This window comes from Oryctolagus cuniculus, chromosome 4, assembly GCF_051225735.1.
Source record: "Oryctolagus cuniculus isolate XC-2025 breed Fujian yellow rabbit chromosome 4, ASM5122573v1, whole genome shotgun sequence".
Classification (NCBI taxonomy): Eukaryota; Metazoa; Chordata; class Mammalia; order Lagomorpha; family Leporidae; genus Oryctolagus; species Oryctolagus cuniculus.
This window is the reverse complement of record NC_142870.1, coordinates 149814631-149841844: the sequence shown is the minus strand read 5'-3', so window position 1 is coordinate 149841844 and position 27214 is coordinate 149814631. Positions and strand designations below refer to the sequence as shown.

Sequence of the window (27214 nt, the reverse complement as noted above, 5' to 3'; positions counted from 1 at the left end):
ATGGCGCTGAGAAGGGAGAAACAGCTTCTACAAGCTGCCTCCAGTTCCACCAATAAACTGTAGGACCTGCTCCTGATTGGAGGAGAGCAGCGTACTCGGCGTGTGGGTAGCAGAGTTGGGATTGGTGGAAGAGGACTATAAAGGAGGAGAGAGACAACATGCACCAGGAACATCTAAGAGGAACATCTATCTGAGGGAACACCTGTGCAGCCCCCGAGAGAGCCGGCCGGCGGTGTGCCGCTCCCCCGCGGAAGTGGGGAAAGTGACTAGGGGGAACCGCCCTTCCACGGAGGTGGAAGGGTCGGTAGCCAACCCGGGAAGAACCAGCAGCAAACCCGGGGAGGGCTGAGCAGACGAAAGAACAACGCAGGGTCCTGTGTCGTTCCTCCACGAAGACGGGGAGCGACAAAATATTTTCTACATTGGTCTGAAAAATTCACATTACACTTTAGAAACCTAATGGACACATTCAAAATTTCAAAACACTGTTTAATAAGGTCAGGTCTATCCAAAAACTAAGAATCTGATTTAAAGGTAAGGTGTCAAAAACTGACCAATGATGTATGATATTTAAATATTAAATAGTTAATATTTAAGCAACACAGTAACACTGCTTTAAAGTCACTTGCAGAGATCTACAATTTATTACTTTCAGTGTTAGAGCTAGATTTTGTTTTTCAAAGATGGACTCAATTTCACTTATGTACCAGTCAACAAATACAGAGCTGAACGATTGGCGTAAGCACTTCACAAGCAGATCCAGGGCCATTCCTGATTTTAATGAAGGTCATAATTAAAGCCATTTGGCTTGTCCAATTTTACCTTCTTTGTTTAAACCATGAATTATTCAATCTTTAAATAAAAGGTTAAAAAGGTACGACCATTAATTCTTAGAATTATTGTCACAATTGAAAAGCAAAACTAGTTTCACTTAAAAGAGGGGCACTAATGCATGAATATAAAGCAATTCATAAACCCAGCAGAACTTATGACATTTGGGGTATGGCTTTAAGTGGCATATGAATTTACATAAATGTTCAAAAATAGAATAAATCACTACAAGTAGTTTAAAAATGCAATTCAGCGCTTTATTGATAGAAGCATTGTTTCATATTACTTCTTTTTTTTATTATTATTATTTGTTTGACAGAGTTAGACGGTGAGAGAGAGAGAGACAGAGAGAAAGGTCTTCCCTCTAATGGTTCACCCCCCAAATGGCCGCTATGGCTGGAGCTACGCTGATCCGAAGCCAGGAGCAGGTGCTTCCTCTTGGTCTTCCATGTGGGTGCATGGGCCCAAGCACTTGGGCCATCCTCCACTGCCTTCCCGGGCCAGCAGAGAGCTGGACTGAAAGAGGAGCAACCGGGACTAGGACCCGGCGTCCATATGGGATACCAGAGCTGCAGGCAGAGGATTAACCAAGTGAGCCACAGCGCTGGCCCTCATATTACTTCTTAAGATAAAATAATAAGTCCCGCTATTTTATTCTTATTCAGATACATTTATCTCAGCATAAAGAACACTAACTTTAAGAGAATTAAAAAAAAAAGTAGTAACTAAAGCCAGGGCTACTCAAGTGTATTATTAAACACAAATGTCATGATACTCCATGGCATTCTTTAGGCCATAGCAGAGAGCTGGATCGGAAGTGGAGCAGCTGGGTCTTGAACTGGCGCCCATACGGGATGCTGGCGCTTCAGGCCTGGGCATTAACTCGCTGTACCACAGCACTGGCCCCTATCATTTGCTTTTAAGAGTGTAATATGGTTGACTTTTCACCCATTTTTCATTCAGTTCATTATAGTGAACTTCCATTGAGGGAAATGTCTTCAAGTTCTACAATATAATGACAGAGATCTCATCTCCTGCCCCTTCCACCTCCACTTATGGTATTCTTTTTTTTTAAACTTTTATTTAATAAATTTCCAAAGTACAACTTTTGGATTATAGTGGCTTTTCCCCCCATAACCTCCCTCCCACCTGTAACCATCCCATCTCCCACTCCCTCTCCCATCCCATTCTTCATGAAGATTCATTTTCAATTATCTTTATATACAGAAGATCAACTTAGTATATACTAATTAAAGATTTCAACAGTTTGTATCCACACAGACACACAAGTATAAAGTACTGTTTGAATACTAGTTTTACCATTAACTTGCATAGTACAACACATTAAGGACAGAGGTCCTACATGGGGAGTAAGTGCACAGTGACTCCTGTTGTTGATTTAACAATTGACACTCTTTTCTTTCTTTCTTTTTTTGACAGGCAGAGTGGACAGTGAGAGACAGAGAGACAGAGAGAAAGGTCCTCCTTTGCTGTTGGTTCACCCTCCAATGGCTGCTGCGGCCGGCGCGCTGCGGCCAGTGCACTGCGCTGATCCGATGGCAGGAGCCAGGCACTTATCCTGGTCTCCCATGGGGTGCAGGGCCCAAGCACTTGGGCCATCCTCCACTGCACTCCCTGGCCACAGCAGAGAGCTGGCCTGGAAGAGGGGCAACTGGGACAGAATCTGGCGCCCTGACTGGGACTAGAACCCGGTGTGCTGGCGCCACAAGGTGGAGGATTAGCCTAGTGAGCCGTGGCGCTGGCCAACAATTGACACTCTTTATTTATGACATCAGTAATCACCTGAGGCTCTTGTTATGAGCTGCCAGGGCTATGGAAGCCTCTTGAGTTCACCAGCTCTGACCTTATTTAGGCAAGGCCATAATCAAAGTGGAAGTTCTCTCCTCCCTTCAGAGAAAAGTACCTCCTTCTTTGATGGCCCGTTCAGCTGGGATCTCACTCACAGAGATCTTTCATTTAGGTCATTTTTTTGCCACAGTGTCTTGGCTTTCCATGCCTAAAATACTCTCATGGGCTTATCAGCCAGATCCGAATGCCTTAAGGGCTGATTTTTGGCCAGAGTGCTGTTTAGGACATCTGCCATTCTGTGAGTCTGCTGTGTATCCCGCTTCCCATGTTGGATGGTTCTCTCCCTTTTTGATTCTTATTTCACTCAGCATGATGTTTTCCAGATTCCTCCATCTTGTTGCAATTGACCGGATTTCATTTTTTTTTACTGCTGTATAGTATTCTATAGAGTACATATTCCATGATTTTTTTTATCCAGTCTACTATTGATGGGCATTTAGGTTGATTCCAGGTCTGATCACTTTGGCTAGTGAGATGGCATTGGTACATGCCACCTTGATGGGATTGAGCTGGAATCCCCTGGTATGTTTCTAACTCTACCATTTGGGGCAAGTCTGATTGAGCATGTGCCAAACTGTGCATCTCCTCCCTCTCTTATACCCACTCTTACATTTAACAGGGATCACTTTTCAGTTAAATTTAAACACCTAAGAATAATTGTGTGTTAATTAAAGAGTTCAACAAATATTAAGTAGAACAAAAAAATATTAAAAGGGATAAATTATTAAGTTGTTCCTCGACAGTCAGGACAAGGGCTGATCAAGTCACTGTTTCACATAGTGTCCATTTCACTTCAAAAGTTTCCTTTTTGGTGCTTGGTTAGTTGTCACAGGTCAGGGAGAACATATGATATTTGTCCCTTTGGGACTGGCTTATTTCACTCAGCATGATGTTTTCCAGATTCCTCCATCTTGTTGCAATTGACCGGATTTCATTTTTTTTTACTGCTGTATAGTATTCTATAGAGTACATATTCCATGATTTTTTTTATCCAGTCTACTATTGATGGGCATTTAGGTTGATTCCAGGTCTTAGCTATTGTGAATTGAGCTGCAAAAAACATTAAGGTGCAGACAGCTCTTTTATTTGCCAATTTAATTTCCTTAGGGTAAATTCCAAGGAGTGGGATGGCTGGGTTGTATGGTAGGGTTATATTCAGATTTCTGAGGAATCTCCAGACTGACTTCCATAGTGGCTTTACCAGTTTGCATTCTACCAACAGTGGGTTAGTGTCCCTTTTCCCCACTTCCTGGCCAGCATCTATTGTTGGTAGACTTCTGTATGTGAGCCATTCTAACCGGGGTGAGGTGAAACCTCATTGTGGTTTTGATTTGCATTTCCCTGCTTGCTATTGATCCTGAATATTTTTTCATGTGTCTGTTTGCTATTTGGATTTCCTCTTTTGAAAAATGTCTATTTAAGCTGGCGCTGCGGCTCACTAGGCTAATCCTCCGCCTGAGGCGCTGGCACCCCAGGTTCTAGTCCCAGTTGGGGTGCCGGATTCTGTCCCAGTTGCTCCTCTTCCAGTCCAGCTCTCTGCTGTGGCCCAGGAGTGCAGTGGAGGATGGCCCAAGTGCTTGGGCCCTGCACCCACATGGGAGACCGGGAGGAGGCACCTGGCTCCTGGCTTCGGATCCGCAACATGCTGGCTGTGGCAGTCACTTGGGGGTGAACCAACGGAAAAAGGAGGTCCTTTCTCTCTGTCTCTCTCTCACTCTCTAACTCTGCCTGTCAAAAAAAAAAAAGTCTATTTAGGTCCTTGGCCCATCTCTTTCCATTTATTGTATTCTAAGTAATGATCCAAGCTCTTAAAAAACATGTGATTGTAATGTAAACCTTAGTTAGCCCTGCCTTTCCAAAGTATATCTCTTGCCTTTGGGATTTTTCAAGCTATTAAACAAAATGCATCCATTGATGAACTATTAAATGTATGTTTCATTTATGTTTCTGTCTAGTATCGTTTTTCAAAGTGGGATCACGGACTAGCCCTCTCCAGCATCACTTAGAATACTGGTTAAAAATACAAATTCCTTGGCCCTATCTAGATTTAGTGCATCAGTGTCTCTGTTGACAGTGTTGGGATTATGAATTTTAAACAAGCAACTTAGATGATTCTGGTGCACACTTGAGTTTGAGGGCCCCAGGAAGCTGCTTACTTAAAGAAGAGATGGTACAGCATGAGGGAAAATGGCCCTTTTAAGATGTCGGCCCAGTGAGTTAATTAGAACTGCCTTTTCATCTTGAAATGAAGAAGTAGGACAGAATGACTTTTCAAACTCCTTTCAAGCCTTAAATGTTTGATGGGATTCTGTCTTTTGTACAGGGCTTTAACATTTTGGTTTTGTTGTATTCAGGCTTCTGAGAATGCTGTATTTTGGTGTTTAAACTGGTTATAAGTAGTTCTATGGACAACTTTTAAAAGCTGATTAATTTTAAGCTGATTCACTTTAAAATCCATTTTACTTTAAGATTTAAAGCTTTTTAATGATAACCAGAGATGGAGTCTAGACTGCTATATTTGAATTGCTCTTCCTTTCTTCAGGGTCTTGGTATTTCAAAGCCAAGCTGATGTTGGTTAATGGAGATGGGGGGACGACAGAGACACCATTAATCTATCAAATGGGACAGTCTTGGCTACAGATTTTCGAAACATCAGAAGTTAATATCAAGGCTTTTACTGTAACTTTTGAGGGTTGGTATTAGTGAAGGAAGTATTTTCTGTCAGCAATATAGACTTAGGGCAACATTAATATTGGTTCAAATTAAAGTCAATATGCTTTTCATTAAAGTTGCCTTAGCAATAAAAGTCACCGTTAACTGTTTCTCAAAGGCAAAATTAAGAAAACTAAATGCACTTTCAGATATTGTAATAGGAACTTCTTAAATCGAGGAGTGACATTTCACCAATGACATTTGATTTTTTACTTGGAAGATAGCATAGTAATAAATGCATTATGCTTTTCGTATTACTGAGTTAACAATCAGACTGCTTCCCCCCCAAATTATATTTCTGTCTTTGTTATATCAAAACATAATTTGTTGTGTCTAATCTGTGAGTGATTTCTCCACCTTAATTAAATCCTTTGAAAATAACCCACAGATGGACTATTAAAGGACACAGTAGATGCCAATCAAATCGTTTTTCTTGATGATAAACTTACAAAATGAAAGTCATAAGGGGACTAACTTGAGGAGCATGAGAATCCACTCTTTGTTTAATTTAATCTTTTGGTGTTCCATCTTCCTATTAACAGACATGTCCCCTGCTTATTTATTTTATTTTATTTTTTTAAGAGAAAATCAGGATTTATTCAAGTTGGAAATCTCCTGCCAAAGCAGCAAGGGGTGGGGAGTCCCAAGGGAGGAAGACCCAAAAGGCTTTTAATATACACATCCCCTGTTTATTTATTTATTTATTTATTTATTTTAAAGAGATTTATTTATTTATTTGCAAGGCACGGCTGGAGAGAGAGATGGAGACACAGAGCAAGAGAGAGATCGTCCACCCACTGGTTCACCCCCCAAATGGCCGGAATGGCTAGGGCTGGGCCGGGGCTCATAAGGGATGCTGGCATTGCGGCAACATCTCCAGCTGCTGTGCCACATGCCAGCCCCCTCACGTCCCTTTTACTACTAAGAATGGTTAGCTTCTCATTCTACCCTGAGGACAAAGGGGAGTTTGTGGACCTCCTTTTGACCTTTCACTTTGAGGCCTACTGTTCTTTTTGTTTTCCTCAATGGTCTAAACACACAACTATGTAATTATAGGAAATTGTGCACTTGATAGCAATGCAGGAAAAGACACATGACTTCTACTCACTGTTTGAGGAGAGAGTGGCAGGAGCTGATTGTCAACCAATCGTCTCCCAGAGCTTGTGCTGTCACTGCGGCAAGAGAACTCACAGAAGCCCACAGTGTACTGGCTCACAAGGACAGCGACACAGAAGCGGACGTACAATGTGTAGAATGCTGTACCTCTTCAACTGGCATGCTTCTAAAAAGACAGCCTGGGGGATCGAATTCCTGAAAGCAATGTTATTTTAGCAGACAGACACGTGTCTCCAAATTTCAGCTTTGTAGCAATTGGGGCAAACCGTTGGAAACGCCAAGGCCAAGTTCCTGGAGACACTGGTGCTTCCTACAGCCTGCATGTTGAGGTGGCAGGAGAGGCCAGCAGGCTGCTTCGTTGGTAGTTCTTTCTCTCCCGCCTCTTCCTTCTCCCTCTCCCCCTTCTTCTCTCCTTTACTTTTTCCTTCTTTCCTTTCACTCCCCATCTGAAACTAATCAGGAAGGAGTTGGAAACATACTGATTATTATCTTTATATGTTTTCCATGTTTAGGGAATCTAAATGAGATATGGAAAGAAGAAATTGTTTTTTGTTTTGAGGCCGGCGCCGCGGCTCACTAGGCTAATCCTCCGCCTAGCGGCGCCGGCACACCGGGTTCTAGTCCCGGTCGGGGCGCCGGATTCTGTCCCGGTTGCCCCTCTTCCAGGCCAGCCCTCTGCTGTGGCCAGGGAGTGCAGTGGAGGATGGCCCAGGTGCTTGGGCCCTGCACCCCATGGGAGACCAGGAAAAGCACCTGGCTCCTGGCTCCTGCCATCGGATCAGCGCGGTGCGCCGGCCGCAGCGCGCCGGCCGCGGCGGCCATTGGAGGGTGAACCAACAGCAAAGGAAGACCTTTCTCACCTGTCTCTCTCTCTTACTGTCCACTCTGCCTGTCAAAAAAATAAATAAATAAAAAAAAAAAAGAAGAAATTGTTTTTTGTTTTGAGCTTTTTTTTTCTTTTCCTTTCTTTGTATAAAAGAAGACTTTACTAGATTCCTCTAGTAAAAACCACCAGAACTGGAAAACAACATATATTTACAGCTTACCTTTTGACTTAAGGGCTTTTGGGTTGACTTCACAAAACCTTATAATGATCTATTTTCAAAAATGTTGGGGCCGGTGCTGTGACATAGCAGGTAAAGCTGCCGCCTGAGGTGCCGGCATCCCATATGGGCACCGGTTCAAGTCCTGGCTGCTCCAGTTCCGATCCAGCTCTCTGCCATGGCCTGGGAGGACAGTGGAAGATGGCCCAGGTCCTTGGGCCCCTGCACCCGCATGGGAGACCTGGAAGAAACTCCTGGCTCCTGGCTTCGGATTGGCGCAGCTATGGGGAGTGAACCAGCACATGGAAGACCTCTCTCTCTCGCTCTCTCTCTGCCTCTCCTTCTCTCTCTGTATAACTCCAACTTTCAAATAAATAAATCTTTAAAAACTGTTTTGTGCAACTGTAGAACAATTATGGCAGTACACTTGCACAATCTGACAGCTCTCTGATAAACTCTGTGATTAAAAAAAGAGACATAAAGGCAGGTTTAGAGGATATGAAGAAAGTGGTGGTCTTTTTGATAAGCACCCATGTATTCAATTCACTGTACTTTTGAATTCCAACAAGCTTTGATCTCCTTAGTCCAGAAAATCCAGCAGGAAGCTGAGATTCAGCCAGGCCGCAAGTGAATACTTTTGACTTGGTATGGCTCTGAGTGTAGGAAGAGAAAATGCCAAGCAAATATTTGCACATTGCACTGAATGCAATAAAAAATGCATTAGAAATGAGTTAGTTGACCTCATGGTGTTTGATTAGAAATAATTTCTGTGGATTATCTCATTGCCTAAAAATGCTTTTCCTTTGCTCCTAGAACAGCTCTGTGACCAGAATTCTGTGCGTAGCTTCATGGTTTTCTCTTATTCCCCTCATGACGTGGCAAGTCCCTTCCACCCTCATGGGGTCTGTGTTTTTCCTACAAACACAGTTGTCATTTAACCCATTCTTATCCATAGGGAACATTGTCCAGATTGTTTCTATAAAATCCTTCAGCATTTTAAAGTACAAGGGATCTGGTATAAGAGTTCTGTAAGAGAATTTAGCATTTTGTGTTTTCATTTCTATGGAAATTGAAAACACTAACACAGACACAGTAGTTGGAAAGGTTCTTATATCAGCTCTTGCCAGACAGTTTTAGATGTTTATCATTTGTGATCACGGTTAATTTTTGGTCTTAATAATAAATAGTATTATTTTACTGCTACAAGTGACAGGACAGAGACTGATTAAAATGTTTAAATGATGTATTGGTGATCATACAGATCGCTATATTCCTGAGAGTTTTGCTGTCATTAAATAGAGACAAGGGGAATTCTGATATCCCAAGCACATCAGCCTGGGTAGGCCAAACTCAAAAGAATCTAAATAGCAGAGCGTGCCCAACACACTGAGTAAACAACAAGTTAGTTTCACCAAACATTATCACTTTGTATTAAATTAATATCATTGATTTGAATTTTATTTGTTTACACTTCTAACTTACATACATGTTAGGGCTCTATAATTGCATAAACTCTAAATGTAGGGGAAATTGGGCCTGATATTTTGGCGCATCAGGTTAAGCTGCTGCTTACAATGCTGGCATTCCGTATCGAAATGCTGGTTTAAGCCCTGGCTCCTGCTTCTGATACAGCTCCCTGCTAATGTGCTAGGGAAGCAGAGGATGAAGGCTCAAGTACTTGGGCACCTGCCACCCACGTAGGAGACCTGGATGGAGTTCCTGGCTTCTGGCTCAGGCCTGGCCCCACCCTGGCTTTTGGGGCTTTTTGGGGAGTGAATCAGTGGATGGAAGATCTCTTTCTGTGTCTCTTCCTCTCTCTCTCTTTGTCACTCTGCCTTTCCAATAAATAAATAAATCTTTTTTTAAAAAAAGTAAGGAAAATTAATCCTTGTATTATGTGGATACATATTTAGGTAATATAATGAAAATATTTTAGAGTTGTGTGATAACTTTCTCCTGTTTAAGAGTTTCGTCCTTGAGTGAGGTCAAAGATAAACACAGCTGAATATTATTTAGGGCAGTGAAACCAGATTTTATTCATTAACAACTGCTAGTAGGGAAAAGAGCTAAGCTCTGCTCTGATTTATACAGAGGTGATGGGGCATTTGGGGAGACTGAAGGAATAGGCAGGAGCAGCGGCGGCCTGAGTCTGGACAATGAGAAATTATAGATTGGGAGGTGGCAGGTGTGCATGTGAAATTCACCTGGTTTTGCTAACTGGTGCTTATCAAAGTAAGGCTCCTTACTTCCTGAAGAGACTGGGAGACAGGGTCCCTGTGTTCAGGTGTGGGCTGGGGTGAACAGTAAATTCTTAGGGCAGCTTTGAGATTGCTCTGGCAGGCACTCAATTAGGGTCCTCCTAGGGCTGTAGGGCTATAGCATTGAGCTGTTAGAAGCTCTGCTGGTGTTTTCTTCAAGTCATTAGAGGTCAAAATTGATGCCTAAGTAGGAAGAGTGCTCAGAGGAACCCGGCTGGAGTTTAGTTGAGGAGAGAATCCTAGTCAGCGATAGCTACAGGGTGGCAGCGTGCCTGTACTTACGATAAACAGTGGCTGCTGTGAGTTAACTGTTGTTAAGACACTTGGATTTTAGTCTTAACTGAAAAACTCATGAAAGATTATGCTGTTTTATTTCAGGGAGGAGATCTGGACTACAAAATTCAAGAATATAAAGAAGCTGGAAATATCTTTCCAGAAAATCAAATAATGGAATGGTTTATCCAGCTGTTGCTGGGAGTTGACTACATGCACGAAAGGTATGATCATCACTCCTGGTACAGGATATATTTCAACAGTCATGTCTGAATTGGAAAAGTGAAAGTTTTGTTTTCTGGTAGAATTGAAAGAAAACAAGGCCGAAAGATCAATGGCTGTGTTAAAGACATCTATAATGTATTTTTTTTTTTCCTTAGGGAGACTGTTGAATGCTTATATCCAGAGAGTTGACTTGCATAGTTTTTTGTTGTTGTTGTTGCTCTACAAATCAATTTAACCTTTGAAGACAGAAACTTGTGTTAAATACATTCCTTTGTTCTCAGACACTTTCTTGCATGCCAAAAATTTATTGTATTTTTAAAAAGATTTTATTTTATTTTTTAAAGATTCATTTATTTATTTGAAAATCAGAGTTAGAGAGAGAAGGAGAGGTAGAGAGAAAGAGAGAGAGAGAGAGAGAGGTCTTCCATTCGCTGGTTCACTCCCCAATTGGCCACAATGGCCGGAGCTGAGCCGATCTGAAGCCAGGAGCCAGGAGCTTCCTGTAAGTCTTTCCACATGGGTTCAGGGGCCCAAGGACCTGGGCCATCTTCCACTGCTTTCCCAGGCCATAGCAGGGAGCTGGATTGGAACTGGAGCAGCTGGGACTCCAACCAGTACCCATATGGGATGCTGGCACTGCAGGCGGTGGCTTTGCCACAGTGCTGGCTACGATTTTATTTATTTATTTGAAAGGCAGAATTAGAGAGAGGGAGAGATGATAAGAGAGCTTACATCCACTGCTTCACTCCCCAAATGGTTGCAATGGCCAGGACTGGGCCAGGCCAAAGCCAGGAGCCAGGAGCCAGGAGCTTCATCCAGGTCTTACAAATGGGTGCATGGACCCAAGCACTGCTTTTCCAGGTGCATTAGCAAGGCACTATATCAGAATCAGGGCGACTGGGACTTGAACCCGTACCCATATAGGATGCTGGCACTGCAGACAGAGGCCTAAATTGCTATGCTACAGCACTAGCCCCAATTTATTGTATCTTATGGCAGGCTTAAGTTGTAAAACCTTAGTATACCACAAGTAAATTGTGTAGTCATCTTGGAATGTGTCAGCGCACATTTGATGGGGTTCACATCTCAAGTTGAGGCAAAAGATATTCTATGGCCACAGAGAAAGAGAGAGAAGTATTCAGATAAAAAGTCAACTTTGAAGTGAAATATCTGATATAGGCCAAAGTCTGTTTTAATAATTTGTTGTCTTTGATTTTTTTTAAGATTTATTTATTTTGAAAGGCAGTCTTACAGAAATAGAGAGGGAGAGAGAAAGAGACAGTGAGATCTTCTATTTGCTGATTCACTCCCTAGATGGCTGCTACATCCTGCACTGGGCCAGGCCAAAGCCAGAAGCCAGGAGCTTCATCTGGGTCTCCCATGTGGGTGGTAGGGGCCCACACAATTGGGCCATCTTCCACTGCTTTTCCCAGGTGCATTAGCAGGGAACTGGATAGAAAGTGGAGCAGCCAGGACACTAACCAGCTCCTCTATGGGATGCTGGTGTTGCAGTCAATGGCTTTACCCCCCGTGCCACAATGCCAGCGCCTTTCTGATTCTCATACTCTCCTTAACAATGTATTATAAAACTTTTTGTGGTTTTTCTATAGGTCAAAAGTAAGAACTTTAGATGTCGAATGTTTTATAGACTCTTAAGATGCTATGCACACATTTGAAAAGATGAACTTATCTAGACAAGTAGACGGTGTGAGGCCTCGCTGGTAGCTTTCTTCTTGGGAGTGGGCACCACAGGTGGCAACTTTGTTTCCTAGCAGAAGGACTAATTCACAGCACACCCAAGGCCTGCTTATCCACCAGTGTCACATTCCTCTGTGTGTCATCTGTGCCTTCTGGAGGCATAGAAAGGAGTCAGGATGCTCTGGAATTCAGCGTGTACCCTCTGAAACACCTGCTCAGTGGTTCAGGGAGCTGCTGATTCGTCCACAGCGCCTAAGAATCCCTTGAATGATGTCATATTGAGACAATGATAAAAGAAGAGCAGTCCTTTAATAAATGATCAAAAGCTGCTGACTGTTAGGATTTCCGTGCATTTACAGGTCTATCGGTTATTGGTTGGATTTTCTTTTACCACTTTTTTGGCATGTTGTTGGCTTACGCATAAAGAAAATAACTCAAAAACAACACAAAGATGTCAACTATGGCCTTCTATGTGTAAAACAGAAAACCAAAATCAGGTTGATTTAAAAACCCAAATTTTTTTAAATATGTGAGACTACCTAGTGATAATTAAATAAGTTTAAAATAACTTTTCAAAGAGAGGATTTAATTTTTTCTAGTCACTTATCATTCAAAGAAAGTCATTAAATAGGGCTAAACATTTGGATATTTGTGGGCCTGTGGATCTGAAACACCATCCTTTGTGATTTAGGAAATAAATTATGATAAACTTATTCATTATATTATTATAAAAGTTATTTTAAGGTTTCTGTATAGACAGAAAAAATGTCAATTTTATATTACAACTCATTAAGTAGAGAAGTTAAAAATAAATCCTGGGGGGTCAATTGGTGCAGTAGTTAAGAAGCCACTCTAGATACCTGTATCCCATATCCAAGTGCCTGGCTTTGAGTCCAGCTCTGCTCCCGATTCCAGCTTCCTGCTAATGCACACTGGGAGGCAGCAGGTGGTGGCTCAAGTAGTTGGCTTCTGTGACTCACATGAGAGATTCAGGTTCCAGCACCCTGGCTTCAGTCTGGCCCCGCCCTGGCTGTTGTGGGGCATTTGGAGGTCCAACCAGCTGATGGGAGATCTTTTTCTGTCTCTGTCTTTCTGCCTTTTCAAGAAAAAAATCTTAACTTCAAAGAGCTCTGAATGAACTAGCGGAGGTGAAATGCATACCCATATAGCTAGAAGCATGGTGGGCGTACAGGATTCAGTGTCTCTACCGCATACTTGATTTATAACCTTTGGCAAGCTGCTTAACCTCTCTGAGTTTTTGTCTCTTGGTCAATAATACAGTGATAATTATGGGACTGTCCCTATTTACTTTACTTTTTTTATTTTTTTATTTTATTTATTTATTTATTTATTTATTTATTTTTTGACAGGCAGAGTGGACAGTGAGAGAGAGAGACAGAGAGAAAGGTCTTCCTTTGCCGTTGGTTCACCCTCCAATGGCCGCCGCGGCCGGCGCGCTGCGGCCGGTGCACCGCGCTGATCCGATGGCAGGAGCCAGGAGCCAGGTGCTTTTCCTGGTCTCCCATGGGGTGCAGGGCCCAAGCACCTGGGCCATCCTCCACTGCACTCCCTGGCCACAGCAGAGAGCTGGCCTGGAAGAGGGGCAGCCGGGACAGAATCCGGCGCCCCGACCGGGACTAGAACCCGGTGTGCCGGCGCCGCTAGGCGGAGGATTAGCCTAGTGAGCCGCGGCGCCGGCTTATTTTTTTTTTATTTTTTGACAGGCAGAGTGGACAGTGAGAGAGAGAGACAGAGAGAAAGGTCTTCCTTTGCTGTTGGTTCACCCTCCAATGGCCGCCGCGGCCAGCGCACCATGCTGATCTGATGGCAGGAGTCAGGTACTTATCCTGGTCTCCCATGGGGTGCAGGGCCCAAGCACTTGGGCCATCCTGCACTGTTCTCCCTGGCCACAGCAGAGAGCTGGCCTGGAAGAGGGGCCGCTGGGCCAGAATCCGGCACCCTGACTGGGACTAGAACCTGGTGTGCTGGCACTGCAAGGCAGAGGATTAGCCTAGTGAGCCGTGGCGCCGGCCTCCTATTTACTTTATTTACTTTTTTTTTTTTTTTTTTTATTTTTTGACAGGCAGAGTGGACAGTGAGAGAGAGAGACAGAGAGAAAGGTCTTCCTTTGCCGTTGGTTCACCCTCCAATGGCCGCCGCTGCAGCCGGCGCACCGTGCTGATCCGATGGCAGGAGCCAGGAGCCAGGTGCTTTTCCTGGTCTCCCATGGGGTGCAGGGCCCAAGCACCTGGGCCATCCTCCACTGCACTCCCTGGCCATAGCAGAGAGCTGGCCTGGAAGAGGGGCAACCGGGACAGAATCCGGCGCCCCGACCGGGACTAGAACCCGGTGTGCCGGCGCCGCAAGGTGGAGGATTAGCCTATTGAGCCACGGCGCCGGCTTCCTATTTACTTTATAGGACTATAGGGAATATTGTTATACATTAAAAAGTTTACAAACTGTTAAGCTCTGTGTAGTATATGTGTGTATGTGTATGTTTATAACTCAACATGCAAATGAAGACACAGCCACCAGACAGGCTTAAAGAACCTCTGACAGTAAGAACTGCTGCCAAAGATTTAGAGCAACTAGAATTCTCTTACATTTTTAATGGAGGTACATTGGTATAAACACTAGAGAAATGTCTGATAATAGTTCCCATCACATATACCCTGTGACCTAGTAATTTGTTCTTGAGAATAGAAGTGAGTGCTGGTGTCCAACAAAAGATGCAAAAAAAGGTCTGTAGAAGCCTTGTTTGTGATAGCCTGAAAGTCTGAAAAATGTCCATCTACAGTGGAATGGTCAAATAAATTGTGGTATGCAGACACAGTAGAATCCTGTCTAATTAAAACAATAACGCACAGCTGGTATGTGTGATCTGGATGAAATTCAGAGACAGAGAGTAGGGTAAAAGAATCCAGATGCAGAAGACTATATACTTAATGATTCCATTTTTGTGAAGTTCAAAAGCAGGTAAAACTTATCTACAGTGAGCCAGAATAGAAGTCACTGTTGGGGGGCCGGTGCTGTGGTGTAGCAGGTAAAGCCCCAGCCTGCAGTGCCAGCATCCCATATGGGCGCCGGTTCTAGTCCCAGATGCTCTTCTTCCGATCTAGCTCTCTGCTATGGCCTGGGAAAGCAGTAGAAGATGGCCCTAGTGCTAGGGCCCCTGCACCTGCGTGTTTACTGTCCCTGGCTCCTGGCTTTGGATCAGCTCAGCTCTGGCTGTTGTGGTCATTTGGGGAGTGAACCAAAATTCATCAGGTTTAAGATGTATGCACTTTTTTTAAAAAAAAATATTTTTATTTATTTGACAGGTAGAGTTACAGATAGTGAGAGAGAGAGAGAGACAGAAAGGTCTTCCTTCCGTTGGTTCACTCCCCAATGGCTGCTACGGCTGGCGCTGTGCCAATCTGAAGCCAGGAGCCAGGTGCTTCCTCCTGGTCTCCCATGCGGGTGCAGGGGCCCAAGCACGTGGGCCATCCTCCACTGCCCTCCCGGGCCACAGCAGAGAGCTGGTCTGGAAGAGGAGCAACCAGGACTAGAACCTGGGTGCCCATGTGGGATGCCAGCGCCACAGACAGAGGATTAACCTAGTGCGCCACGGCGCCGTCCCCAGATGTATGCACTTTAATGTAAGTTATGCTCTAATTTAAAGCAAATGAGAATAGCTTCACATAAAGTATAGTTTAACCTCTGTAGAATATCAGAGGAGGGAGAATGTTTCCACATAGGGGAATTAATGTAGGCTTCTGGGAAGAAATGGCAATTGACTCAGGGTATGTTTTGAATATGGTTAAAGATGGGTCAGATCTTTTCAGGTGTAGGGAAGAGAATGAGCAAAGGCACAGACATGGCTGTTTTAAGTGAATGATTCAGTTGGGAAGGCTCTTGAGGTACATGAATGAAGTCGTGGCAAAGGTAGGTTAAGATCAAGAGTACATATGATATTTGTCCCTTTGGGACTGGCTTAATTCACTCAGCATAATATTTTCCAGATTCCTCCATCTTGTTGCAAATGACAGGGTTTCATTGTTTTTGACTGCTGTATAATATTCTATAGAGAACATGTCCCATAATTTCTTTATCCAGTCTACTGTTGATGGGCATTTGGGTTGGTTTCAGGTCTTAGCTATTGTGAATTGAGCTACCATAAACATTAAGGAGCAGACAGGTCTTTTCTTTGCCAATTTAATTTCCTTTGGGTAAATTCCAAGGAGTAGGATGGCTGGGTTGTATGGTAGGGTTATATTCAGGTTTCTGAGGAATCTCCAGACTGCCTTCCATAGTGGCTTAACCAGTTTGCATTCCCACCAACAGTGGGTTAATGTCCCTTTTTCCCCACATCCTCTCCAGCATTTATTGTTGGTAGATTTCTGAACGTGAGCCATTCTAACCGGGGTGAGGTGAAAACTCATTGTGGTTTTGATTTGCATTTCCCTGATTGCTGGTGATCTTGAACATTTTTTCATGTGTCTGTTGGCCCTTTGGATTTCCTCTTTTGAAAAATGTCTATTGAGGTCCTTGGACCATCTCTTAAGTTGGTTGTTTGTTTTGATCTTGTGGAGTTTCTTGATCTCTTTGTAGATTCTGGTTATCAACCCTTTATCAGTTGCATAGTTTGCAAATATTTTTTCCCATTCTGTCGGTTGCCTTTTCACTTTCCTGACTGTATCTTTTGAAGTACAGAAACTTCTCAATTTGATGCAATCCCAAATGTTAATTTTGGCTTTGACTGCCTGTGCTTCTGAGGTCTTTTCCAAGAAGTCTTTGTGGGTACCTATATCTTGCAGGGTTTCTCCAATGCTCTATAATAATTTGATGGTGTCAGGTCATAGATTTAGGTCTTTAATCCATGTTGAGTGAATTTTTGTGTAAGGTGTAAGGTAGGGGTCTTTCTTCATGATTCTGCAAGTGGAAATCCAGTTTTCCAGCACCATTTATTGAATATTGTTCTCCCTGATTGGTGACAACTAACTGAGAACCAAAGGGGAAACCTGTTGAAGTGAAATGGACACTATGAGAAACAGTGACTTGATCAGCTCTTGTCCTGACTATTGATGTACAATGTAATACTTTATCCACTTTAGTATTTTTGTTCTAGAACTATTGGTTGAACTCTGTAATTAACACACAATTATTCTTAGGTGTTTAAATTTTAACTGAAAAGTGATCCCTGTTAAATATAAGAGTGGGAATAAGAGAGGGAGGAGATGTACAATTTGGGACATGCTCAATCAGACTTGCCCCAAATGGTGGAGTTAGAAACGTGCCAGGGGATTCCAATACAATCCCATCAAGGTGGCATGTACCAATGCCATCTCACTATTCCAAGTGATCAATTTCAGTTCACAATTGATCATAATGAAAGGACTAAGAGTCAAAGGGAGCACATAAACAAGTCTAGTACCTGCTAACACTAACCGATGGAATAAATAAAGGGGAGAGTGATCCAACATGGGAAGTGAGATACTCAGCAGACTCATAGAATGGCAGATGTCCTAAATAGCACTCTGGCCTCAGAATCAGCCCTTAAGGCATTTGGATATGGCTGAAGAGCCCATGAGAGTATTTTAGGCATGGAAAGCCAAAACACTCTGGGAAAAAAAAAAGAAGACCTAAATGAAAGATCTCTGCGAGTGAGATCCCAGTGGAAAGAATGGGGCCATCAAAGAAGGAGGTACCTTTCTCTGAAGGGAGGAGGGAACTTCCACTTTACTAAGACCCTGTCTGAATAAGATCGAAGTCAGAGAACTCAAGGGGCTTCCATAGCCTTGGCAACTCATGACAAGAGCCTAGGGAGATTACTGACGCCATAAATAAGAGTGTCAAATTGTTAAGTCAACAACAGGAGTCACTGTGTGCTTACTCGTCATGTGGGATCTGTCCTTAATGTGTTGTCCAATGTGAAGTAATGCTATAACTAGTACTGAAACAGTATTTTACACTCTGTGTTTCTGTGTGGGTGCAAACTGATGAAATCTTTACTTAATATATACTAAATCGATTTTCTGTATATAAAGATAATTGAAAATGAATCTTGATGTGAATGGAATGGGAGAGGGAGCGGGAGATGGGAGGGATGCGAGTGGGAGGGAAGTTATGGGGGGGGCATTGTAATCCATAAACTGTACTCTGGAAATTTATATTTACTAAATAAAAGTTAAAAAAAGATCAAGAGGAATAATTTATGAAATAGACACTGGGTACCACAGGCACCTTTTGAGTAGTGCTATAATATGACCAGAGCATGCTTCAGGAAGATTAGGTAATAAGTTATAGAGAGGAGAGACAGGAACTTGGGTTACTGTGTTATCCATCAAAACTTTTAATAATATTCCCACTTGAAGTTGTAACCCTGAACCAAGGTGACAACAGCGGACGGGACGAAAATGAACTTGAGAAGTTAAAATGATTGGACTTGAAATTAGGTCATTATGTGAGATGTGATAGAAGGTCAAAGATGAACCTGAGGTTCTGTGCCTGGGTGGGTAAGAAACTGGAAAGACACATTTTTAAAGAATGCTGCTAAGTTTGATTATGAAACTTCTGGGTAGAATGTGGAGAGAATGAGAGGCAGACTTGGGGGTGGGAAAAGGGTGCGTGGAGATATTAAAGAGGGTGGAGAGAAGTGGGGGAGACAGAAAGATTGGAAGTGAACCTGCAGCCCTCGGGGGTCTTCATTTGGGTTCCTCTAGCAAAGACTGACTGAGGCATGTGTAGTACGTACAGGCAGTGATCTGAGGAGGCAGAGCCAGCAAGTAAGCCACACAGGACTGTGTCACTGAGCTGGTGGCTGCTGTGGGGGTGGGGACAGAGAAGGGGAGATTGCAGAGGCGATGCAGACAGGATTCTTCTATGTGTATTTTAGGTTTTCTGCATTCTTTAAGGGTTTTTTCAAAAAATTATTTTCTACATACTACTCTTGTTTCCCAGCACCATTATAATTTTCCTCTTGAAACATTTTTTGTGTTTTCTGGCATTTTGAGGGAGGCAAAGGGGGCAACTATCCCCATTTGACCTAATCTCCAGAAGTCAGAATACAGCAGTGCTGTCTGTCATTCTTGGTCGTAGTCTACTTTTCACATCTGTTAGTTTTCAGTATTTAATTCAGTGCAGGTCTAAGGTGTGTTTCCTTCTGACAATTAGCTTACTTATCCAAATTGTCTGTTTTTAAAGCATTTTAAATCTGAAATAATTATTCTTTAGCATGCAACATTGCTATGGTTTGACTATGCTTTGTTTCCTCTGATTGGAATTCAGCCCTCATTGTGAGGTATTCCGAGGGCGGAAACTTATTCCAGCTCTGGGTGTTTGAGGCAGGACCTTTGGGAGGTAATCTGGATTATATGAGGTCATGGCTGTGGAGCTTCCATGGTTGAATACTGGTGGCTTTTATGAGAAAAGAGGCAATGACCTGTGGACACACAAGTCCCGTCTTTGACTACCTATACCATCTTGCAGCTCTGTCAGTGAGAAGACCGTCACACAAATGCATGCCAAAATCAGTCTCTTTTCCTTATAACATAACTAGTTTGCAGTATTGTGTTATTAGCAAAAGAGGACTAATACCATAACACTTACAGAGGATGGTGTTAGAAAGCTAAGAACATTCACAGTTCAGCAAAAGCTACGTGGAGAAAGTAACACTAACACTCACACCTGCTATAGGACGTCACCCTGCAAGCACAGAAGCCCGATGCCAGTGGCTTAGGTCCACATCACTTGTTGTTCATGTGGCATGTTGACAGCTACAGGGCATTTGCAAGTCTGTTCTACACATCTCCTTATTCCGCTGCCCAAACTGAAGAAGCAGCTCGTATCTGGGACATAATTTTTGTCATGGAAGAGGGAAAAGCAAGAGTTAGTGGATACACTCAATGGCTCTTTAAGCTTCTTCTCAGACCTGGCAGTCGTCCTGTCTGCTTGCATGCACTGATAAGAGCAAGGCCCATGACAAAGCCCAATGCAGGAGCTTAGGGCTGCTTGTTCCTTCCAAAGAGAACATTCACTGCAAGGCACAAGAGGTGTAAATACCTGGGAACAAGAATATAGTTAGCCACATTGTTTCCCTCAGCTTTGAACTTAAATCTTTTCAAACTGTGGCAAAAAAGAATAAGTTTATTTATTTTTCCAGTGTATTCCTTGAACAATATAGTATATATTAAAGTGTATTTTGATAATTACACAGATTATTCACATGTTAGTTAAAAAGAAGGTTGTTGGGCCGGCGCCGTGGCTCACTAGGCTAATCCTCCACCTTGAGGCGCCGGCACACTGGGTTCTAGTCCCAGTCGGGGTGCCGGATTCTGTCCCGGTTGCCCCTCTTCCAGGGCAGCTCTCTGCTGTGGCCCGAGAGTGCAGTGGAGGATGGCCCAAGTACTTGGGCCCTGCACCCCATGGGAGACCAGGATAAGTACCTGGCTCCTGCCATCGGATCAGCGCGGTGCGCCAGCCGCAGCACACCAGCCGCGGTGGCCATTGGAGGGTGAACCAATGGCAAAGGAAGACTTTACTCTCTGTCTCTCTCTCTCTCTCACTGTCCACTCAGCCTGTCAAAAAAAAAAAAAAAAAAAAAAAAAAAAAAAGAAAAAGAAAAAAAAAGAGGGTTGTTTTGGAAAGAAGAATGGGAAGAATTTAGGTCTGTTGAAAATGCTGTGCGTGGGACCGGTGCTGGGGCGAAGTGGGTAATGCCGCCACTTGCAGTGCCAGCATCCCATATAGGTGCCAGTTCAGGTCCCGGCTGCTCCACTTCCCATCCAGCTCTCTGCTATGGCCTGGGAAAGCAGTAGAAGATGGCCCAAGGCCTTGGGCCCCTGCACCCACGTGGGAGATCCAGAAGAAACTTCCTGGCTCCTGGCCTTGGATCAGTGCAGCTCCGACCATTGCAGCCAACTGGGGAGTGAATCAGCAGATGGAAGACCTCTGTCTCTCTCTCTGTAACTCTTTCAAATAAATAAATAAATCTTAAAAAAAAAAATGCTGTGAAAAGTATTTACTGCATGGGATGGTTGACTAACTTTGTCAATTTGGATGGGCAGTAGAGTACCCCATTAAACATTTGTTTCTGGGGCCAGCACTGTAGCGCAGGGGGTTAACACCATGTCCTGAAGTGCCGGCATCTCATAAGGGCGCCAGTTCGAGACCCGGGTGCTCCACTTCCCATCCAGCTCTCTGCTATGGCCTGGAAAAGCAGTAGAAGATGGCCCAAGTCCTTGGGCCCCTGCACCCACATGGGAGACCCAGAAGAAGCTCCTGGCTCCTGACTTCGGATCAGCGCAGCACCGGCCATTGTGGCCAGTTGAGGAATGAACCATTGGATGGAAGACCTCTCTCTCTCTCTTTCTCTCTCGCTCTCACTCTTGCTCTCTCCTCTTTCTGTGTAACTCTGACTTTCAAATAAATAAATAAATCTTTTTTTCTGGGTGAATCTGGAAGAGTGCTCCGGATGAGATGGGAATATGCATCTGGGGACTAAGTCTGGGGACTTAGTACAGTGCACTCCCTAATGTGGCTGAGCATGGTCCTATCCACTGATGGCCCGAATAGATCAAGGGACGAAGGAAGGAGGAAGTTGCCGCCTTTATTTCCTCACCTCACTTCTTGAGCTGCTCTCTAACCTTGGACTGGGATTTACACCACTGGCTCCCCTGGTTCCCCGGCCTTCAGAGTCAGACTGAATGACAGCACTTGCTTGCCTGGGACTACAGTTTGTCAAAGGCAGTCTTGGGGCTTCTTGGCCTCCGTCGGCAGACAAGCCAGTTCTTTGTAGAAAATCATGTATTGGTTCTGTTTCTTTGAAGAGCCTTGACTAATACAGCATGGCAGCTAGGAGATAAAGATGACCCTGGGCGAATGAAGAAGAGTGAAGTTACAGAAGAAATGAAGATTTTGCTTATCATTTGGCATTCTTCCGTACTTATTTAAAGTTGGTTTATTTATACATTTGGAACAATCCAAGTCTGTAGCATATGGCATAAACACATAAATAATAATGGTAAGAACTGAGAACATTCACAGTTCATTAGAACTGTCTTGATATTGTTACACTAAAATTCATCTCTGTTGAAGGGAGGGCATTCGTTAGTCCTAATTTCCTCAGAGGAAACATCAGAGCAGCCTTTCTGCAGAAATCCAGTGCAGTGGTGACCTTGGGGCCTTGCTGATCTTGATGTGTTCACAGTGGAGGAGAGAACAGGGCTGGGGAACTTTCTTCATCACCTGGCAACACACAGATTTCTCAGCCAGTTTGGTAGGGTACAGTGGAGTGGCTGAAATATTGCCTGAAGAATGGCATTAAGAATTTGGTTTTGAATTTAGTGAGGCTCCCAGCAAAGGGACCTATGTGAGAACACAAATACATTTGTAGGACTGGGGAGGGAAGTGTCCTACCCCAGATTAGAAGATGGAAAAGCAAAGTTGTGCTATCTGTTGGTACCAGAGACTCCTGAGTTTCTCTGGTCTCCGCTTCTGGAGATGTCCTCAAGTCACTTTTCAAGACAATCCTACCCAATGTGAGGTAGAGGAAATTTCCTGTTGTATTGGCAATAACCAGTAGTTGGAAGAGAATGTGTTTCTGCTTGTGAATTACAACACAAAGGGCTCGTCATCAAAACACAGATGAGGAAAGTCAGGCAGGTTCTGAAAGCCCAGGTTGGGGAACACATGGGAGAGACCAGAAACTGGGTATACATGGGCCACACATCACACTCAGCAATTGATTGTACCTGCACATTTGGCAAGAAAAGCATGTGATCCACCCTGAAACCTGCCAGATAAAAGATAGACCTGCAGGGAAGGTTTCAAAACTTTCACGATAAGGGCCTGAGGGGAGCTTAAGGCTGAACCGCATGTTCTTCATTCTAGCATGGACCCTGGAGGCTGGGTAAGCACTGCCCGAAGGAGAAGATGCAGGTAGGAGCTCTAGCACAAATTTCACCACAGATTGTCCTCACATATTAATCACATCACTTAGATATCAAGAAACATAGAAATGAGAGGGACCCACCGCTTGTACAGGTGTGGGATTGGGTACCTGAGATAAATAGATGGAGAACTACTTTGAGGTTTTTAGAAGAGAGGTTTTATATAAACCACCTGTTACCTTGTTTCTTGAATTTAATTTTTATATATGTCAAAGGAATGGATTTTAGCCAAGTGTATGTTCAGATTTTTGTTGTTGTTGTTGGAGCCATTCTTGCTTACTATAACCACAATGACAGTAACTTTCACTTTGAGGAATAGAGGACGTGGAATAGGATTGTGGCTGAGTAAGACATTCTAGCAGTCAACTCCTCACAAACACGCCAATTTGAATATCCACTCACATACCAAGGCACCTCCACAAGTACTGTGGAAGCCAGATGAGACCACAGTACCTGGTTGTAGTATAACAATAATAAGAAAATATTCATTGAAGAAAGCCGAATGTGAAGGATTGCCCATGTCAACTCTCCCACAGCCCCAAGAAGTACAGTGTGGAGAGAACTGCCTTGTCTCCCACTTGGGAGAGGGAGAAGGAATTAAGTTCAGAACTTAGACTTGAAATACCAGGCTTGGATTTTTATCAACCAGGGCTGGGCAAGGCCCTATGGCATGTATCTACCACTTGTCTTTGGATCCATCTTAACCAGGTGGCCAAGGGACACAACTCCACCACCTGTCCCTCAACCTTTGTCAGACATCACAGAAAGCCAGTAACCACTGGGGAGGAGAGTAGGAAAGGGAATTTAGTAACTTGCCTTGGAGCCCACTGTCCCACCACTGTGAGAACCAGTACCTAGTAAAGCCCAGTGACTTCTGCTCACAGGTCTGTGCCTACAGATGGCACTTCTAGAGTTGTCCTGATCTCAGGTAGGGATCAGTACCCAGGCTGAATGGACTTGTATTGCCTCTCATAAGGGTGTGGTTTGTACTTCTGTGATTCTAGAGGCCTAGGGACTGTGAGAGCTAGGCTGGACTCAGCTTAGTACTAGCTTGGGAGTCCAAGGGGCTGCTTTTATCACCCCTTTCCCAACCTTGGAGAAACAGCAAGGAACCACAGGACTATGTCTTGGGAGCTTGGTTCTAGATCATAATGGCCCCTGTCCTCAACTGGTGTCTGCAGAAGGAGCTTCTGTTCCTACCTGTGAAGCGGAGTCCTGTGACCCAGGTCATCAGACTTATATGACATCCAGCATCACCTGTCGCTGACTGCATCAGCCTCTGGTTGTGAGTCCACTCTAGCAGTAGACAGCCCATAGCGGTGCGGGCTTTGGTCCCAACCCCAGTGCAGCACTGGTCTTCACAGGCCGTGGATTCCAGGTGTGATGTAGCATCATAGGGTTGGTGCACACAGGACAAGCAAGGCGTCTGAGTCTACCTCAGTTCCAAGTAAAGGTTTGTGGTGGTAAGTTACCCCCCTTTAGACATGTCTTCAGTTCACTCTGAACATATCAACTATGGATTTGGTGCAAATTTGAGTTTGAGGTGTCCTCTAAGACTTCAATAGCAACAACACACCAACAGCAGACCTGTGGAAAACCTCAGCTCAGGGAGCCATCTAGTGCTGAAGTAACAGACACATCCACAGGTTTAGAGAAAAGCAGACTGGTTATAATTTGTGGAAGAGAAGCCATACATGAAGCTGGATTATGAAGACGGGGAAAAAACAACCAATCCTTCAATGTGCAGACACTGTCACATGCCAGCAAGCATCATGAATTTTCAGGGCCCGTGACTTCACCTAACAAACGAAACAACTAACTAGGAATTAACATTTTCAAGGGCTGAGATAAATAACTCAAAATATCTGTTTCAAGGAAATTTAATGAACTTCAAAAGAACATGGAAGTGATTAATATTCTGATGGAGAAATGGAAATAATTTTTTAAAAAATCAGACAAATCTTTCAACTGAAAAGTACATTCAGAAATATTTGGAAAATGCTGCAGAAAGAGGCATCAGTAGCAAAACATGCAACTGAAGACTCAGTGAATTTCAAGAGAGGGTATTTGAAAATCCACAGTTGGAGGAGAAAAAAGGGAAAAATAATCAAGGGTAATGAATAAAGCTTAAAGGAACTTTGGGACACAATGAGAAGATCAAATATCTGTGTTATTGGGGTTTAAGAGGGATGTGACAACGCTAAAGGCATGGAAAACATCTTTGAAAATTTCTTAAACCTAGAGAAAGTTACAACTTTCTAGGGACCACTCAGCCAAGTCTACCCCAAGCAATATTATAATAAAGCTCGCCAAGGTTAAAAGATAAAGAGAGAATTCTCAAAGCTGTGAGCCTAAAGAAATAATACACAAAACCATCCCAGCATCCCAGTTTATCTGACTTCCGATTTCTTAGCAGAAACCTTATAAGCCAGGAGAGAGTGATGAGACATTCACAGTACTTTTTTTTTTTTATTTTTAATTAGCCTTATGGTAACCACAAAGCGAAAATCTGGAATAACTTGCCAAATATAATAAGCAAAGAGCCAAACATTATTCGAGAAAATCTCTTAAACCACACACAAAATTTACAAGGTAGGGAGAAAGAAAGGATGTAAAATAAAACTGGAAATCAGGAATCAAAAATGGCAGCAGTAAGACTTTATCAATAATTGCCTTGGGAGTGGATAAGATACAAGTTGGGACACCTGCATCCCGAGTTTGAATCAGCTCGGTTCCAGGTTCCGGCCTCCTGTAAAAGTGCACCTCAGAGACAGCAGGTGATCGCCCAATTTCTTGAGTCCCTGCCACCCATGTGGGAAATCTGGATTGAATTCCCAGCTCCCAGCTCAGGCCTGGACCAGCCCTGGCCCTTGCAGGCATTTGAAGTATGAGCTAGTGGATGGGAACTTTCTCTTTCTCTGTTTCTTAGAAATACAAAAAATTTTTTAAAAATTACAATAAGTTAAAACAGATTAAATTCTCCACATACACACCTATATTCTGTTTACAGGAAACTCACTTCTCATCTAAGGTCACACTGAGATTAAAGTGAAAGAATGAAATAATTTTTATCAAATGGAATCTCTGAAAAAGCAAGGAAGCCATACTTATATTAGATACAATATATTTTATTTTATATTATAAAAGAAACAGATGGAATTATTTTTTTAAAGATTATTTATTTGAAAGGTAGAGAGTTGCAGAGAGGCAGAGGGAGAGAGAGAAAGAGAGAGTCCATCCACTGGTTCACTCCCATGGCCACAACAGCTGGAGTTGGGCCCATCTGAAGCCAGGAGCCTGGAGCTTCTTCCAGGTCTCCCATGTGGGTGCAGGGCCCAGGGACTTGGTCCATCTTCTGCTTTTTTTTTTTTAAGAGTTCCCCTTTCACCACATGCTCACCAGCCTTTGTTGCTCTCCCATCTTTTGGATAATAGCTATTCTGACAGGGGTGAAGTGATATCTCATTGTGGTTTTGATTTGCATTTCCCTGATGCTTAGTGATACTGAACATTTTTTCATGTATCTATTGTTAGTTTGTATTTCTTCTTTGGATTTCTATTTAGGTCCTTTGTCCATTCCTTTTTTTTTTTACTTCTTTTTTTTTAAATTTTATTTAAGGTATACAAATTGAATACATTTCATACATATAGATTTAGGAATATAGTGATTCTTCCCACCCTAACCTCTCTCCCTGTCATGCTTCCACCCTTCACCCTCCTCCCTCTCCTATTCCCACTCTTAATTTTATGAAGATCTATTTTCAGTTTAATTCATACTCATAAGATTAATCCGATACTAAGTAAAGAGTTCAACCTGTAGTGTGAAGAAAAAAAATACTTTTCTTTAATGGTAGAGAAAAGGACTGTAAATAATTGAGTCACAAAATGTCAATGGATTGGTTATTTTTTGTTGTTGAGTTTTTTGAGTTGCTGATATATTCCGGATATTAGTCATTTGTTGGGTAAATTGCTTGCACGTATTTTTTCCATTCTGTTGGATGTCTCTCCACTCTATTGATTGTTTCCTTTGCTGTGCAAAAGCTTCTGATTTTCATGTAGTTTTGTTTTTGTCACCTGTGCCTTTGGAGGAAGGAGTTTCTTACCCAAAAAGTCATCACCTACACCAATAAATTGAAGTGTTTTCCCTATATTTTCTTCTAGAATTTTCATAGTCTCAGTTCTTAGAATTTAGGTTTTTAATATATCTGGAGTTGATTTTTGTATATGGTGAGAAGTATGGCTCTAATTTCATTCTTCTACAT

At 43.1% G+C, this 27214-nt stretch overlaps 1 protein-coding gene across 13 annotated transcripts in view; it reads left to right on the top strand.

Moving 5' to 3' along the window:
- NEK11 (NIMA related kinase 11) overlaps positions 1-27214 on the top strand; it is a 332098-nt gene that overhangs the window by 70711 nt on the left and 234173 nt on the right. For all 13 annotated transcript variants that reach the window (XR_016233306.1, XM_089332257.1, XM_051818466.3 and 10 more), the window contains exon 4: positions 10208-10326. Coding sequence is in view for 12 of the 13 variants with exons in the window: in XM_089332257.1 (XP_089188383.1) it covers positions 10208-10326 (119 nt within the window). In the remaining variant the exon portion in view is untranslated. The remainder of the gene's footprint in view (positions 1-10207; positions 10327-27214) is intronic.